Source organism: Lepus europaeus, chromosome 8 (genome assembly GCF_033115175.1).
Source record: "Lepus europaeus isolate LE1 chromosome 8, mLepTim1.pri, whole genome shotgun sequence".
Taxonomy (NCBI): Eukaryota; Metazoa; Chordata; class Mammalia; order Lagomorpha; family Leporidae; genus Lepus; species Lepus europaeus.
Window position 1 is genome coordinate 127996303 of NC_084834.1, and position 14586 is coordinate 128010888.

Sequence of the window (14586 nt, forward strand, 5' to 3'; positions counted from 1 at the left end):
AACATCTTTCCACCGCTCACAACCAGAGGAAAATGAAACAAAACTATTTGAAAGATCTGACCACCAGTGGTCCCACTGCACTGGGTCCATCTTTTCCTCCCTGAAGCCCCTTATTATTATTATTATTTTTAAAATGCAATCTGGATAACCCTAGGAGCTTTTTATTTTTATTTTGTACATCTAAAAGGACACATGTGAAGAGCTGGGAGTTCATTTCAGCTTGAGTGAGCTTGGTTTCTGATTCGCTGTCATCTCCAGTCGTCTCTGAGCGCATACAAGCAAATGCGAGTGTGACTTCGGAGCACAGATACACCCCTCCCACCACAGCCCACACCCACACATGCTCGGCATAAGCTTCAGGTACTGGATTGGAGTTTATGGTAGGAGCACCTGACGTTTTACGGCATGCCCTTTGATAGTGATTCTCCCGAGGGAATTCGGTGTGTCACAGTGATACTCCCGAGTCATGGTGATACTCCCGAGGGAATTCGGTGTGTCACAGTGATACTCCCGAGTCATGGTGATACTCCCGAGGGAATTCGGTGTGTCACAGTGATACTCCCGAGTCATGGTGATACTCCCGAGGGAATTCGGTGTGTCACAGTGATACTCCCGAGTCATGGTGATACTCCCGAGGGAATTCGGTGTGTCACAGTGATACTCCCGAGTCATGGTGATACTCCCGAGGGAATTCGGTGTGTCACAGTGATACTCCCGAGTCATGGTGATACTCCCGAGGGAATTCGGTGTGTCACAGTGATACTCCCGAGTCATGGTGATACTCCCGAGGGAATTCGGTGTGTAAGCAGAGATGAACCGGTCTCCGTGGCAGAGGACACAGGACCATTAGGGCACCTGCTGCTTCACTTGCTGGTTTTCTGTGAAGGTTTAAGAGGTGTTCTAGGGTTAATGTGCTGTGTGCTTACCTAAACTTAGGATGGACTAGATTACGTAGTGATAAAAGAAACAAAAACACACAGGAAGCAGGATTTTTTCCTGAGGGACAGCTCTGAGCCTGCCACAGTAATGTGCAGTGGGAATTCCAGAGAAGGGATGAGGGTCCCTGGCGTGGTGCAGTCCAAGTGCACAAGATTCCATGGACTGCCGGGAACGTGTTCTGCAGAACACATGAACTGCGTGGCTGATGCTCCTGTTAAATTCTTACTCATGTACAATATTTGTACACCTTTATAGTTTTATGCATCTTTGCATTTAATAAATATCAAGTAAAAGTTTGAGAAAGGAAGCAATAAAAAATGTCTCTTGGGCTTTAAAGTTGGAAACAGATTTTTCTCTGTTACCTCCTTGGCTTGTTTTCTAAATTTTTATTTTTAAATTATTGAAATACTAAATTGTATAGATTTTGTAAATATCACTATATTTAGTATGGCTAGTACCATGTAGTGATTATTTTAGTACTATTTCATTTTTAAATATTTAGTTTTTCATTTATTGGGAAAGCAGAGGGAGACAGAGACGGCAGAGGCCTCACATCTGCCTGCAACTGCCGGGGTGGTGCCAGACAAAGCAGGAGCCAGGAACTCCCTCCGGGTCTTCCACTTGGGTGGTCTGGCCATCACCTGCTCCTTCCCAGGGTGTGGATTTTCAGGACGCTGGGACTCAGGAGTAGAGATGGGGAATGAACTCAGGCACTTTGATGCGGAATGTAGCACCCTGAGCAGTGTCTTAACTGCTGTCCCAATGCCTGCCCCGTGTATACTTAACCATGAATAGTTTTAGCACTCATTCAAAAAGCTCAAGGGAATGCATACTTTGGAAAGAAACTACATGCATTTTGAAAAGTTTTGCTCTGGGCAGGTGCTGTGGCTGAGTAGGTTAAAGGCCCAGCCTGCAGTGCTGCTATCCTATATAGGCGCCAGTTCAAGTCCTGGCTGCTGTACGTCGGATCCAGCTCTCTGTTATGACCTGGGAAAGCAGTAGAAGATGGTTCAAGGTTTTGGATCAGCTCAGCTCTGGCCATTGCGGTCATCTGGAGTGTGAACCAGCAAATGGAAGACCTCTCTGTTTCTCTCTCTTTCTGGATCTACCTCTCTTTGTAACTCTGTCTTTCAAATAAATAAAATACATCTTAAAAAAAGAACAGTTTTGCACCAATATTAACCTTTTTAAATTCCATTTTCCACCAGTTTTTTGAAATCTTCTTATATAAACTGGAAAGGAAATTATCACTTACAGACTTATAGATAAACACACAATTGTGCATGTAACCACTTGCCTGAGAAAGGTTTTGAAATCCAGCCCAGTAAACAACATTGTAAGTGTACAATGGGATTTTCTCTCTCTCTCTCTTCCTTTCTTTCTCTCTCTTTCTTTTCTTTTCTTTTCTTTTCTTTTCTTTTCTTTTCTTTTCTTTTCTTTTCTTTTCTTTTCTTTTCTTTTCTTTTCCTTCCTTCCTTCCTTCCTTCCTTCCTTCCTTCCTTCCTTCCTTCCTTCCTTCTCTCTTTCTCTCTCCCTCTCTCCCTCTCTCTCCTCTCCTCTCCTCTCCTCCTTTCTTTTTTTTGAACAACAGAGACGCCTCACCACAAGTAGGGCACAGTTCGGTGTTGAATCTACAGGAACATTGCACAGAGCCAGCTCAGGGTCACAGGTAAAATGTGAGCTCAGCGCAGGTGCTGTCTGGTGATTGAAGCCCACAGCACTGTTGTCTTGTCATTTCTACCTTACGATGGGGGCACTCTTAACTAGACGGTGGGGCCTTCTAACTACCAGCTCTGTGCCTGTGGTTGTGGCCTGAAACCTGCCACTGTCCATCGTCTCTTAGAGACATGGGCTCACCCTCTGCCCTGTCTGCCAATCTCTGTAGCCTTTGGGAGCAAATGGAAACTGTGGTGGTGTCCCCCAGTGGGTCTCCTACAACCCTTCTTGTTCCCTTCCCTTGCAGAGCCAGTGCAGGAACCCAAGCACTGTCTTTCCAATATCCACCACGAATTCTGCTTTTAAGTAGAATTTCCCTACTTGAAATGTTAGAAATAGTAACTATGATGGTGAGGAAGGCACTGTGCTTAAGACACAACTGGGGTTGTGGGGCCACCTCTTTGCAATGTTATAAGAAACCCTTTCAAAATTCGTCCAGTGAAAATGCATTCAAGGCCCCCAGAATAAATTGTTCTTAGTTTTTCTAAATGTATTACTCAGCCTGCCAGAAAATGAAGAATCCTCACTGCTTCCGAAATGGTATAACATGCAGAGGGATTGTGAGGTTCAGGGACTTTGTCCTGGTGGCCTCTGGGAATCACTGATGGCACTTGGAAGCAAAGCCAGTGCCTTTCTGATGCTGGAGATGTAATGGTAGCTGCTACTGTACGGCTAGAGCTCCAGAGAATGCGCTATTCTCAGTATGAAGGAGAACACACAGAGACAGATGCAGATATGAAGGAGGCACATGGAGCTGTGGACACAGATGTAGCACAGACCAACGTGGCCATGAATGTTATATGGATATGGCTGTCGATACGGATTAGATATGGGTATGAATATATAGGCATGGATATAGGCATGGCTGTACTTACATACCTGGATATAAGTGTGGATGTAGATATTGAGGTAGACAGATGGAGCTGTGGACATGGATAGAGATAGAAAGATGGGTACAGATATGGATAAAATATAGCTGTGGCTATGGATGTGGATATAGTTGTGGGTATAGGATGGCTGAATATAGATATGAATGTGGGTGTGGGTGTGGGATGGACGGAGGTGTAGAAATTGAAGAAGACAGAAATACAGACATAAATATGGAAATTGGCATAGATATAGATGTAAACATGGATGTAGATATCAGTGCAGACTGACCCATGAACATACAACTGACAGCTACAAGCAGGCGTTGAAGTAGTTTATGGGTGAAATCACACGTCTGTGCGGTCCAACATGCCACGAGACGAGAATTTGAATTTGAAGGCTTTTGCTGTTGCTGGTGCATCACAGAATCACACGTGAGCCCTCTGTGGGTGGAGGAACCTTCAGAGCACACGACCAAGAATCACCACAGGTAGAGCCGCCAGAGACAGACGTGCCAAGGCATCACAGCTACATTTGTCTGCGTCAGCTGTTGGAATTATCACCAGATTCAGACTGCAAGAACGCAAAAAAGGCTAAAAATATGAATAGAAAACAGTATACTATTTCAATGGCCAACTGTGTTTGAAAATATTCCAAACTGTCACATATTCTTACTAAAGGAAATTTGGAAAAAGAATGAGCATAGAAAAATTATAACAGATGGAAGCTCTGAGATTGAAAGAGAAAGAAAACATAGTAAGCAAGCTGACGAAGATGCACAAAAATACACACAACCTTCAGCTGTGTGCAGTGGTCATAGTGACAGAGCTTGCAGGGTTTATGGTAACACAGCAGTAGTGACAATGTCTAATTTTTCAAAAATCAGCTATACTACTTGACAGCAATAACTTGTCAATAGAGAGCGGCAGTGAAAAGTAAAGTGTTCTAGAGTTTGGAAGACACAGGTAAGAATGTTACAACTGAGTACAGACTAAATTTTCTCTTAATTTACTGAAATAAAAAAGTGAACATATAGGAATTGGCCAGTAGAAAAGCAGGAAGAGGGGACTGCATAGACAGCACCAGTTAAAATGGGCTCGGTTAATCCAGGCAGAGGGGGAGGTTAATGATTTCCATACAGCTAACCAGTTGAAAGGCAAGATGCTTATTGAGTTAACAACACCATCTGGGGTGGGTGTTTAGCCTAAGATTTTGGGCACCAGTTAGGCTGCCCATGTCTCACAACCCAACCCTGGCTCTGGTTCCTGATTCCAGATCCCTGCCAGTGTAGACCCTGGCAGGCGACAGTGATGGCTCCAGGAGTTATGTTGCTGCCACCCATGTGGGAGGCCTGTAAGTTCCTGGGTCCAACTTTGACTCACATTCTAGCCCAGACTGTTGTAAGAATTTGTGCAGTGAATCAGGAGATGAAGGTGAGAGTTTTCTCCCTGACTCTTGGTAACAATCAATGCCATCTAACCACATGCTGTTTGGTGGTGCGAGCATACAACAGCCACATACACAGGAATTTCTGTGGCACTGTCTGGGCAGGAGCTGCAAGAGCCATGCCCAAGGACCTGTGCGGGGACTGTGGAGGTACTGTGGCACAGACGCACAATGAGAGCGGCCCCCAGCACTGAGCCTGAGCACACTGACTCGCAGACGTGAAACACAGAACTCACATGATGCCATTGATGTCGATTGAAATGCGTGAGGAAGGGTGCCCATCCAGGTGGGCCTCTAGAATGTATGGGTTTAATAGCAGTGACCAAGAGCAAGGGAGTGGTAAACCTGGGATCCAGGGTAGTGATTTCACTTGGGGCAGAGGGAAGTATTGCATGGGGAACAAAATGTGGGTGCTGTGGATACTACTGATGTGTGGAGAAAAATATTCTGTGTCGTACGCAGGTAGAGGTAACACAGATGCTCATTCTACTGTTCTTACTGTGCTATCGATACACATAAGCATGCAATAGAAACCAATGAGAGAAAAACAGTGAATGGATAAGACGGCCCTGACAGCAGCTAGCTCAGGGGGTGACAGGGAGAGACAAGTCTGCCGCTTGTCGGACTTCATCATCACAGGGGACTTGATAAGGCATTTGCTGGTCTCTCTCACTGATTAGTTCACGGGAGATCAGTGAGCTCAAGTGGCCATTAGTGCTAATTAAGTTCTAATGACAGGGCCTGAGTGTGCAGCAGAACCTTGATGTCCGACTGCAGGTCACGCTCTGTCCTGCAGCCTGCACCCTCTAACTCTTCCCTCTGTCCGTGCCGGCTCTGTTAAGTGGCAGTGTCCTCAGGAGCACAGAGCACTTTGTTCTTTCCGACTCCCGCCTTTCTAGTTGAATGGACTTCCTTGATCTAGCTCTGCACCAAACCGAGCTGCAGAGTTTGCAAAGCAAGAGACAAAGAGCAAAGGCTCCTGCTCCTTTGAATCCGCGACTCTCAGGATGCTAGGCTGCGGATGACAGACGCATGTGGGACCAAATGTAGTTGGCTCTTTGTGTCTCCTGACTTAGCTGAACGCAGCCCAGAGGAGGCTGGGGGTGCCAGAGCAGCGTGCTGTTGGGGGCACCGGGTGCAGCCTGCTCTGTGTGGGTGGCAGGGCCTGGCAGCACGCGGCCCTGTGCTCCCAGAAGCTCTTGCTCTCCTGCTTGGCAGATGCCAGTTTGTGCTCAGCTGGTTTGGAATTCCTGATACTTTGCTTTTAGCAGGAGCATCGTTATAGCTTTTCTTAAGATTAGGGTGGCCATATAACTTAGTGTCCAAATTGGAAATTTTTGGAAAATGAAAGGGGTAATTGATAATTTCACCAAGACCACAGTTTTTGTGGGACTGAGGCTGGTTAGAACTGTAGGACCTACCTGGTTAGAACTGACGAGTTGTGTCCTCTGACCCCTGCCCCTGCCTGTGGAATTGCAGCCTGTCACCCGCACAGGCATAGATATTAAGGACATTTTTCCAAGGTTCCTTGAGATCAGTGTGCTCCAATTATTTAACTTCCAGTATGTGTTTTCTTTTCTTTTTTTTTTTATCCCTCTTATTATATTTATTAAAATTTAATTTTTCCTTCCTTTTTTTTGTTTGTGTTTTTATTTTGATTTACAGCATGCCAGATCCTTTGGCATATGTGATGGCCTTCAACAATCTCTCTTTAAGTTTTTCTTTGCTTGAATATTCTGGAAGTAAAAGGACATTAAAGCAAGTATGAGATGTAGGTAACCTGTCTGTGTCTGGGCCATTTTTGGCTGTAATCATCTTTAATTTTCCTAGTCCTCCCACAGGTCTCTGTCTGTACCAGTTGTCAACTGCATCTGTAAATGAATGAACAATTTCCCAGAACTCCCTGATCAGAACAGAGTCTCTGCTATAGCCACCGTCATATTCTGTAGTTTCTTCTAGTGCCTGGAAATCTAGATTCCGGCTTCCACATATAAGCAATTCAATTTCTTCTGGTCTGAATAAGTACTTTAAGGGAGATTCATTGGTCACCATATGAAAACCTCTGCGAAAAGACTTGAACTGTTTTTCTACTGATTTATTCACAATGTAGTCAGAATAGAGATTAACAAATTCCTTCCTGTTTTCATTTGTAATTGGAATTTTGTCACCATTTTCCTTTGAATCATACATCATTGGGTTACCAAAAAGATCTGTCTGTGATATCTGGAAAGTGATCATCATATCATCTTCCACACTCCCTTCATATTCCAATAAATCCTTTAAGCTCTGATATAGAACTGGGTGAGAATCTCCCATTAGCTTCCTGTAGACAACCATGGGAAAATGTACATCTAGTATACAGTTGTTGTAAATAGCCAGACCCAGTACTATGCCAGCCAAAGTAAACTGACCCTCAGTTTCAAAAGAAGTTGGGTTAAACCAAAACAATTTTGTGGATTCATCATATGTGAACATACCAATATCCCAGTATGTGTTTTCAATAAAATATTGCTAAAGAAAAAATCAGAGGGGAAGGGGTGTGTGTGTGTGTGTGTGCCTAGTATTTGCATAACACAGCAAGCTTGGTGCCTTCCCTAACTGGTTGCTGTTTCAGTGAGATTTGTCGTTTGTCAATGTGAGCACAGTGGAGATGCGTGTCATTGAATGTATCCCTGGGAGAGCTCACTGGTTTCACAGGCTCACGGGTAGACACAATGACTCCTTCTGCCAATACAGAGTGCCTTGGCCGCAGGAGCCTCCGCAGCCGGGTGAACGTAGGAACCGCTTCCAGACACTTGACCTCATGTTGTCTGTTCCTGCAGCAACAGTCGCATCCACCTGCAACGACCCAGGAATGCCCCAGAACGGCACCCGCTACGGAGACAGCCGGGAGCCGGGCGACACCCTCACCTTCCAGTGCGATCCGGGGTACCAGCTCCAAGGACAAGCCAAAGTCACCTGCGTGCAGCAGAACAACAGGTTCTTCTGGCAACCGGACCCTCCCACCTGCATAGGTACCGTGCTGTTTTTGGACATGGCTGTGTATTCTGATTGCAATCACGCTGTAAATGGATGAGATCTTCAGAACCGTTTCTCCGGAGGTTCTTAGATGCCCCTGCACTCTCGGAGACTACACTGAAGTTTTATTGTAAACCTTTAAGCTTTGTTTCATTAGGTGAAGTAAAGGAAGTGCAGTAATTGACAGTTATCCAGCGTTTCCTGTCCTTAGCAAGTCGTATATAAATATGGATCAAATTACTGCAATTTAAAATTCCGGGTGGCTCAACCTTGGTAACTTACCATTGCTAGTCTCATTTTTAACATAGAAAATGGCCTTAAGCAAAAGCCTACTTGCTAAAAAGTACTTTCTCTTCCTACATTTTCCCCTCTAATATCAGTGCATTTTAAATAGAATCCCCACACTAGCAATTATACTGCTTATGTCAAAACGAAGATGAAAGGAGAAACTTGTTCCTAAAATTCATTAGAATTTTATAGTTTGACCTTATTAAAAGGATAACAAATGATTTTGCAGGTGTTGTTTTGAAAAGCCATCTCAGGTGATGTATTACAAATATGGTTGTAGGGCAATATAAACTTGTATATGGAATTGTAATGACACAAAATACACATTGAGAGTATTCCATCATAATTTAGGACAGAAACTACTAACCTTTAGTATCCGAACTATCACAGTTTCGTTAGCACTTCTTCATAATCTACTTGGAAAGGTAAACTTCAGCCTGCAAAGAGGACAGGTCGTGAGAAGGCAGGACCAGTCCGTTGGCCGTTTTTACATGGCGACCTCGAGGGGATTTTGTGGCTGGAGAGGATTTCTGGCATCACAAACACAGCACAGGGAACTTCTCGGCAGCCTTGCCAGGCTGTGACACCCAGCCTCTCCCTTAAAGCGTGGAACTTACCGTGCTTTGCTGCAGACAGCTGAGCCGCGACAGCTGTCTTGTAGCATCCTACCCTCAGCACACAGCTGTCCTCAAACGGAGGTCTGTGCCTGGTCTGCCTCTCACCCCTTTGCTTCATGAATTTTGTGTCAAACCCAGTTCTCAAGACACTTGCAAGTCCTCGCCTGTTTCTTTCTTAATGTGGGGGAATCACCTATAATGCAACAATCACTGTAAGCCAGTGGCCTGTTTTAGGAAGGAAAGTCTTGTTCTCCCAGTTCTCATGTTTTTAAGCTCACGAAGGAATATTTTGAGCAGACATACGAACAGACATAACAACCATCTGTTAGTCTCTTAAAGGCAGTGGGCCAGTTGTCAACACCTAGTTATTAAGTGCGCCCACTACAGCCTTCTGTTCGTCCATCTCCTAGTCCCTAACTTTGACCAGCAGGTGACCGCTCTCATCCTTAGCGAAGCAGCCAGAGAACAGGTCCTTCAGTACCAGCTCCAAACACAAGCTGAGTTCACCCATCAGCAGGTGACTAACAAAGTGTTTGGGCAGCTAAACCTACTGAAATGCATAGGGATTATGGAATGGAAAAATAGAGATGTACACTTGGAAATAAGTGAGTGATCTTTTAATTTCATGGTAAAATCCACCCCCCCCCAAAAAAAAAAAAAAAACCAGAGGTTTATGTACTCTGCAGAAACTTGCTTGGTGGTTCCCATCTAACTCAGTGTTAGCACTCACATAAATTCTCTAAAAATTCGATACACTTAAAAATTTCTCTATCACTTTCCTTATTAAAAGCTAATACGTGTTTGTTGAAATGAGGAAAAAGAAAACAGAAGAAAATCAACATTGATTTATTTGGGGGCAATTTCTATGAACATAAAGATGCATAAGTAAATGTTATAACTATCCTACTTATAAGCTATCTTTAGAATGTTTTGAATGACATCATCCTGCGTGATTATTTTGCAATTGCATTTCCCTGTTGGCCGGTACATGGTGAATATCTTTCGTTTCCCTGTTTTTAGTGGTCTCCCATTGGAAGGTACCTGGGCACATCACCATTTTTCAGGACCACTGTCCAGCATGTCCTTGGATCCACCAGTACTGATTTTACAAGTCCTTTGTTAGTTCCAAGACAGCTGGAACAAGCATGCTGTTACACACACATCTACCACTATTGGTGAATGGCGAATGTCATCTTTGAACAGACTTACTTATTTCTCAGACTTTTCAAACATTTGGCATCATTTTTTAAAAAAAACATTTTTTTGTTGTTGGAGAAGCAGATTTACAGACAGAGAAAGGGAAAGACAGAAAGTTTGTCTGTCTGCTGGTTCAATTCCCAAATGGCTGCAATGGCCAGAGCTGTGCCAATCTGAAGCCAGATCCAGGAGATTCTTCTGGGTCTCCCACGTGGATGCAGGGGCCCAAGCACTTGTGCCGACTCCCATTGCTTTCCCAGGCCATTAGCAGGGAGTTAGATTGAAAGACGAGCAGCCGGGACACGGACCAGCGCCCATACGGGATACCAGCGCTGCAGGCAGGAGCTTAGCTCAATGAGCCACTGTGCTGGCCCCCAAATATTTGACATCTTCAACTGATAATGTAACTGAGCTTTTGTCCTTTTTCTTGTGACTATTGGATGTTTGAATTCATTGCTTCCTGATCCACCGGCTTATTTCTTCTTTCCATTTTCCTCTTAGTGTAGGAGTCCCTCCTGCTGTCCGTTCAGCTCTCTGTCTCTTTGCTCATTCTCTGGGCCCTTCCCCTGTTGCAGGGGACCCCTGAATTCAGCGACTGTCACCTACTGCTAACTTGGCTGGTGGTTGGCCCAGATGGCTCACTCTTCACACTTCCCCAACGAGTCCCACATCGTGTGCCTTCTGTTTTCTTCAGCTGTGTCTTAGATGACTCATTCTCCAGAGCAGAGGACCTGGTTCCTGTTTCTGTTCACATTTTCTTCTCTTTTTTAAAGATTTATTAATTTATTTTAAAGTCAGAGATACAGAGAGAGAAGGAGAGAGAGAAAGAGATCTTCCATCCACTGTTCACACCCCAGATGGCTACAGTGGCCAGGACTGCGCCAAAACCAGGGACCAGGAGCTTCCTTTGGGTTTTCCATGTGGGTGGAGGGACCCAAGGTTTGTGGTTTCTTACAGTGCCTTCCCAGGTGCTTTAGCAGGGAGCTGGCTCAGAAGCAGAGCAACTGGGACTTGAACTGCCACCCCTATGGGATGCAGGGGTCACAAGTAGCTCAGCCTGCTGCACCGCCCAACACTGTCCCCCATTTTCTTCTTTTCTGAAAGTTTCGCTTATTTATTTATTTTTTTATTTATTGGAAAAGCAAATAGAAAAACAGAAAGAGAGACAGATATCTCCCATCTACCGATTGTCTATGAAGAGACTTGAAACATTCAGGGCTGGGCCAGGCAGAAGCCAAGAGTCCCGAAAGCAATCGGGGTCTCCTTTCATCAGGGCTCCAAGTACTTGAGCCAGGACCGCCTGTCACCTCCCTAGGAGCGCATGAGCAGGAAGCTGAATCAGAGGTGGAGGAGCCAGGGCTAGGCCTCACGTGCTCCAGTATGGGTCCACGCATTCCAACCACATACTAACGCTGCACCAAAGCCTGCCCTCTGCTGTCGTCGTCAGTGGCAGTTGCTTTTTTTCAAGCCCAAATCTTAACTGACTCTTGGAAGCGGACATTTGTGGGCTCCCTCTCTTTGTCCTTTCAGGAGAGTTTCCAGAATGTGTTGCATTTTCTAGTAAATTCTAACCCTACCCAAAACATTTTGCAGACTTTCCAATTAAAAGCTAATGAAGACAAAATGAAGAATCCCAGACCCAAAGATAGAGCAAACGAGGTGCAACTTCTTAATTCCTCTGTGGCTTCTAAATCTCATTGACAGTGCCCCTGTGACCTGCATGAATAAGACAATATTTCCTCTCTGTTTCCTTTAAATCAATGTTTGAATTAAATCCCTGAACTCTTCGTGCCGGTAGCAGGTAACACCCTGTAGCCAGTGCCCTGGATCTGTCATTTTTCATCTTGCGAAACCTGCAGGGTGTAGAATCTTCTAGAGCTTTCAGTACCTCCTTCCTCTGTTCCCGCTACCTCCCTAATTGGTCCGCGCTCCCAGTGCACAGTGCTGTCAGCTTCTGGGGAGGGCTTGCCTTGCAGGAGCTGATTAGCCAGTTGTGTCCATGTAGGTGATTACCGTGAAACCGCATACCAGGGGAAAGACGGGTCTCACTGTGTGTGTGTGGGGGGGGGGGGGTGTAAAAACTTTATCCTATTACTCTTGGGTTTGTCTCTATAAGGAACTGACTATAAATATTTATTTTGATATCATCATTTTGCCTGTTATTAGACTGTGAGACTATCTCAAAAGTGCTGGGATTACTTATTTGTCTTCTTCTGGAAAATCAAGTTGACAAGGATGTGAAATGAGTATTTGAGGACCCATCCATCACTGAGAGCCGGAAAGCATGTATCTTCATCTTCTTTCATTTTACTTATAAGAACATTTTTTCTTTTTGTGTAAAGATCACCAGTTAAGACATTTTCTTCTCTGCTTGTCTTCTCCTAAATGAATTTGCAATCAGTGATTTGAAATAAGATGTGTGGTTTAGGGGAACTCTGGGATGTAATTGTGGTGATAGGGCAAAGCATTCTGGTGAGGGTCCACAGTATGTGACGTAAAGAACCTCTGTACCCAGCATACTCATGTACAGGTCAAATTAAAATAGGTGAGTCTTTGGATCCTGCAATGCATAGCACTTTCCATGTGATGGAAGACTAAAGAGAACTTTTGTCCCGTAAATAGTTCTAAGTATTTTAAGGACCCAGACTAAAAGTTTGCCTGGAAGCAGTACTGAGCTCCTGTCATAAATACAAACACGTTTAAGTCAGCATTGATGACTATGAAAACTAAAATGATTATTAACATATAGCGTTTCTAGTAGCATGTACAAAGCACTGTAATGAAGTAATGTTTTTAATGGTTAATGTTTAATCTCAGCCCCTTATTTATATCCCCTAATGTCACCTGAACTTTGGGTGAATATTTTGCAATTTTCAAATGTGGGAAAATTGACACATGCTGTACGTGAACCAGAGGATGTGGGAAATGTGAGGTAATAGGGATTCACTTCTCGAGCAAGCACTTCCTGGATTGTTATAGAAATCCAGAATCTGTGCTAGATATTAGGAGAAAAGAGTGAACCAGTGATAGGTGGCCACTGTTCCAGGGGAAACAAACGTTCCAGAATAGACAACGAGATGTGACCCAAAGAAATGGCACAAGAGATAACAAGCATATTGTGTTGTCATGGGAATTTGTTTTCTATCCAAGTAGTGTGTGTGTGTGTGAACATTGAATATTCAATTGAATTGGGCAAAATTTACAATTATAAAGAAATTTTCATGTGTCAGAAGTCTGAAGAGCCTCCTTACATAGAGGGCAGGCCATTGTACTTGTCTAAAATCCATCAACAACTCCATGAGAAACGTGCGACCTGCTCGAGTCTTGCAGGTGAACCTGGGCAGGTGAGCCCAGCACTGTCTGGTGGGAAATCGCTGGTGAGCCAGCCTTTCTGAGAGCACCTGTGCGCTCACTGCCTTTTTCTCTCTCCCGACTTCTGTTGTGTGGCAGCTGCATGCGGCGGGAACCTGACTGGCCCCGGAGGTGTCATTTTGTCACCCAACTACCCTCAGCCCTATCCTCCTGGGAAGGAATGCGACTGGAGAATCAACGTGAACCCGGACTTTGTCATCGCCCTGATATTCAGAAGGTAGCGTTCTCTCCAGACTCCTCCTTGCCGCAGGGCTGTAGATGCTGTACTCAGAAATGACTTCAGCGGAGCTTGCCAGTCTCCAGGTCTACATCTGGGTGAGCCCTGGGTCTGTGTCTCACAGATATTGCGACCAGTCGCGAAGCGACATGAATGGAAGTGCGTCACTGCTCTCGTGAGCATTTCGATGCACTCAATAGGACCCATGTAAGAAACCTTAATTTACAAGATATTCAAGAAAAGTCATAACCGTATGATATAGATAAGCATGCTGTCAACACTCACAGGCGCACCTGTCCTCTAAATGCACTCTGTCTCCTTCATTTCCATAGCGTCCTGGCTGACGTTCCCAGAGCAGCACTGCCGTTCTCTTAGAATAGTTGAACTTGATAAGAGCCATTCTCGTTACAACAGTTGACCTTGATAAGAGCTGTGGAAGTGAAAGTGTCCTAGCATTCAGTGACTGTAAACTGAGTAACTAGGCATCAGTCTTAAATATGCGAACTTGCTCCTGCTAGACTGGGTCATAAAGGTTCAGATACTATGCTTTTCAATAGAGTAGTGATAAAATACTATCGTGTCAGTAACATAAAGACTGTGGTAATTACGTTTTATTGATGCTCAAAGATCTTTCCCAACTTTATACTTGGGGTTTTGAACCAGATGGACGTGGTGTTTATAAAAGTAAGTGGTTTTATAGAACATGCGATTAATCTCGTAGTTATTCAAGGCAGAGTGGTTCAATGAGGTTGATTTGGCTATTGATAGAGCTGGCTTCCTTTTCTAGAGATCTTCCCATCTGTATTGAAGGCTGCCAAAGGTTGCCTCTCTGCACTTTCTCCTCCTAATGAGATCTGCATCTGTGTAATTTTAAGTGTCTGTGATCCTGAATCTTAAGTAGGTGGATCA

General features: G+C 44.5%; 1 protein-coding gene across 1 annotated transcript; it reads right to left on the reverse strand.

Annotated features, from left to right (window-relative positions):
- Positions 1-6621: 6621 nt before the first annotated feature.
- LOC133765797 (ubiquitin-protein ligase E3A-like) lies at positions 6622-7773 on the reverse strand. Its single transcript, XM_062199330.1, has 2 exons — positions 7672-7773; positions 6622-7479 (listed from the first exon to the last, which is right to left on the reverse strand). The coding sequence occupies exons 1-2, from the start codon at positions 7771-7773 to the stop codon at positions 6628-6630; spliced, it is 954 nt and encodes a 317-aa protein (XP_062055314.1). The 3' UTR covers positions 6622-6627.
- Positions 7774-14586: the final 6813 nt, after the last annotated feature.

What these genes read in the sequence shown, in the direction of transcription:
- LOC133765797 (XM_062199330.1), bottom strand. Translation starts at nt 7,773, where the DNA reads ATGAGGTCAAGTGTCTGGAAGCGGTTCCTACGTTCACCCGGCTGCGGA. An exon ending in AGGAGTCATTGTGTCTACCC is followed by an intron (nt 7,480 to 7,671) that starts GTGAGCCTGTGA and finishes TTTTTTCTTTAG; the next exon opens with CAATATTTTATTGAAAACAC.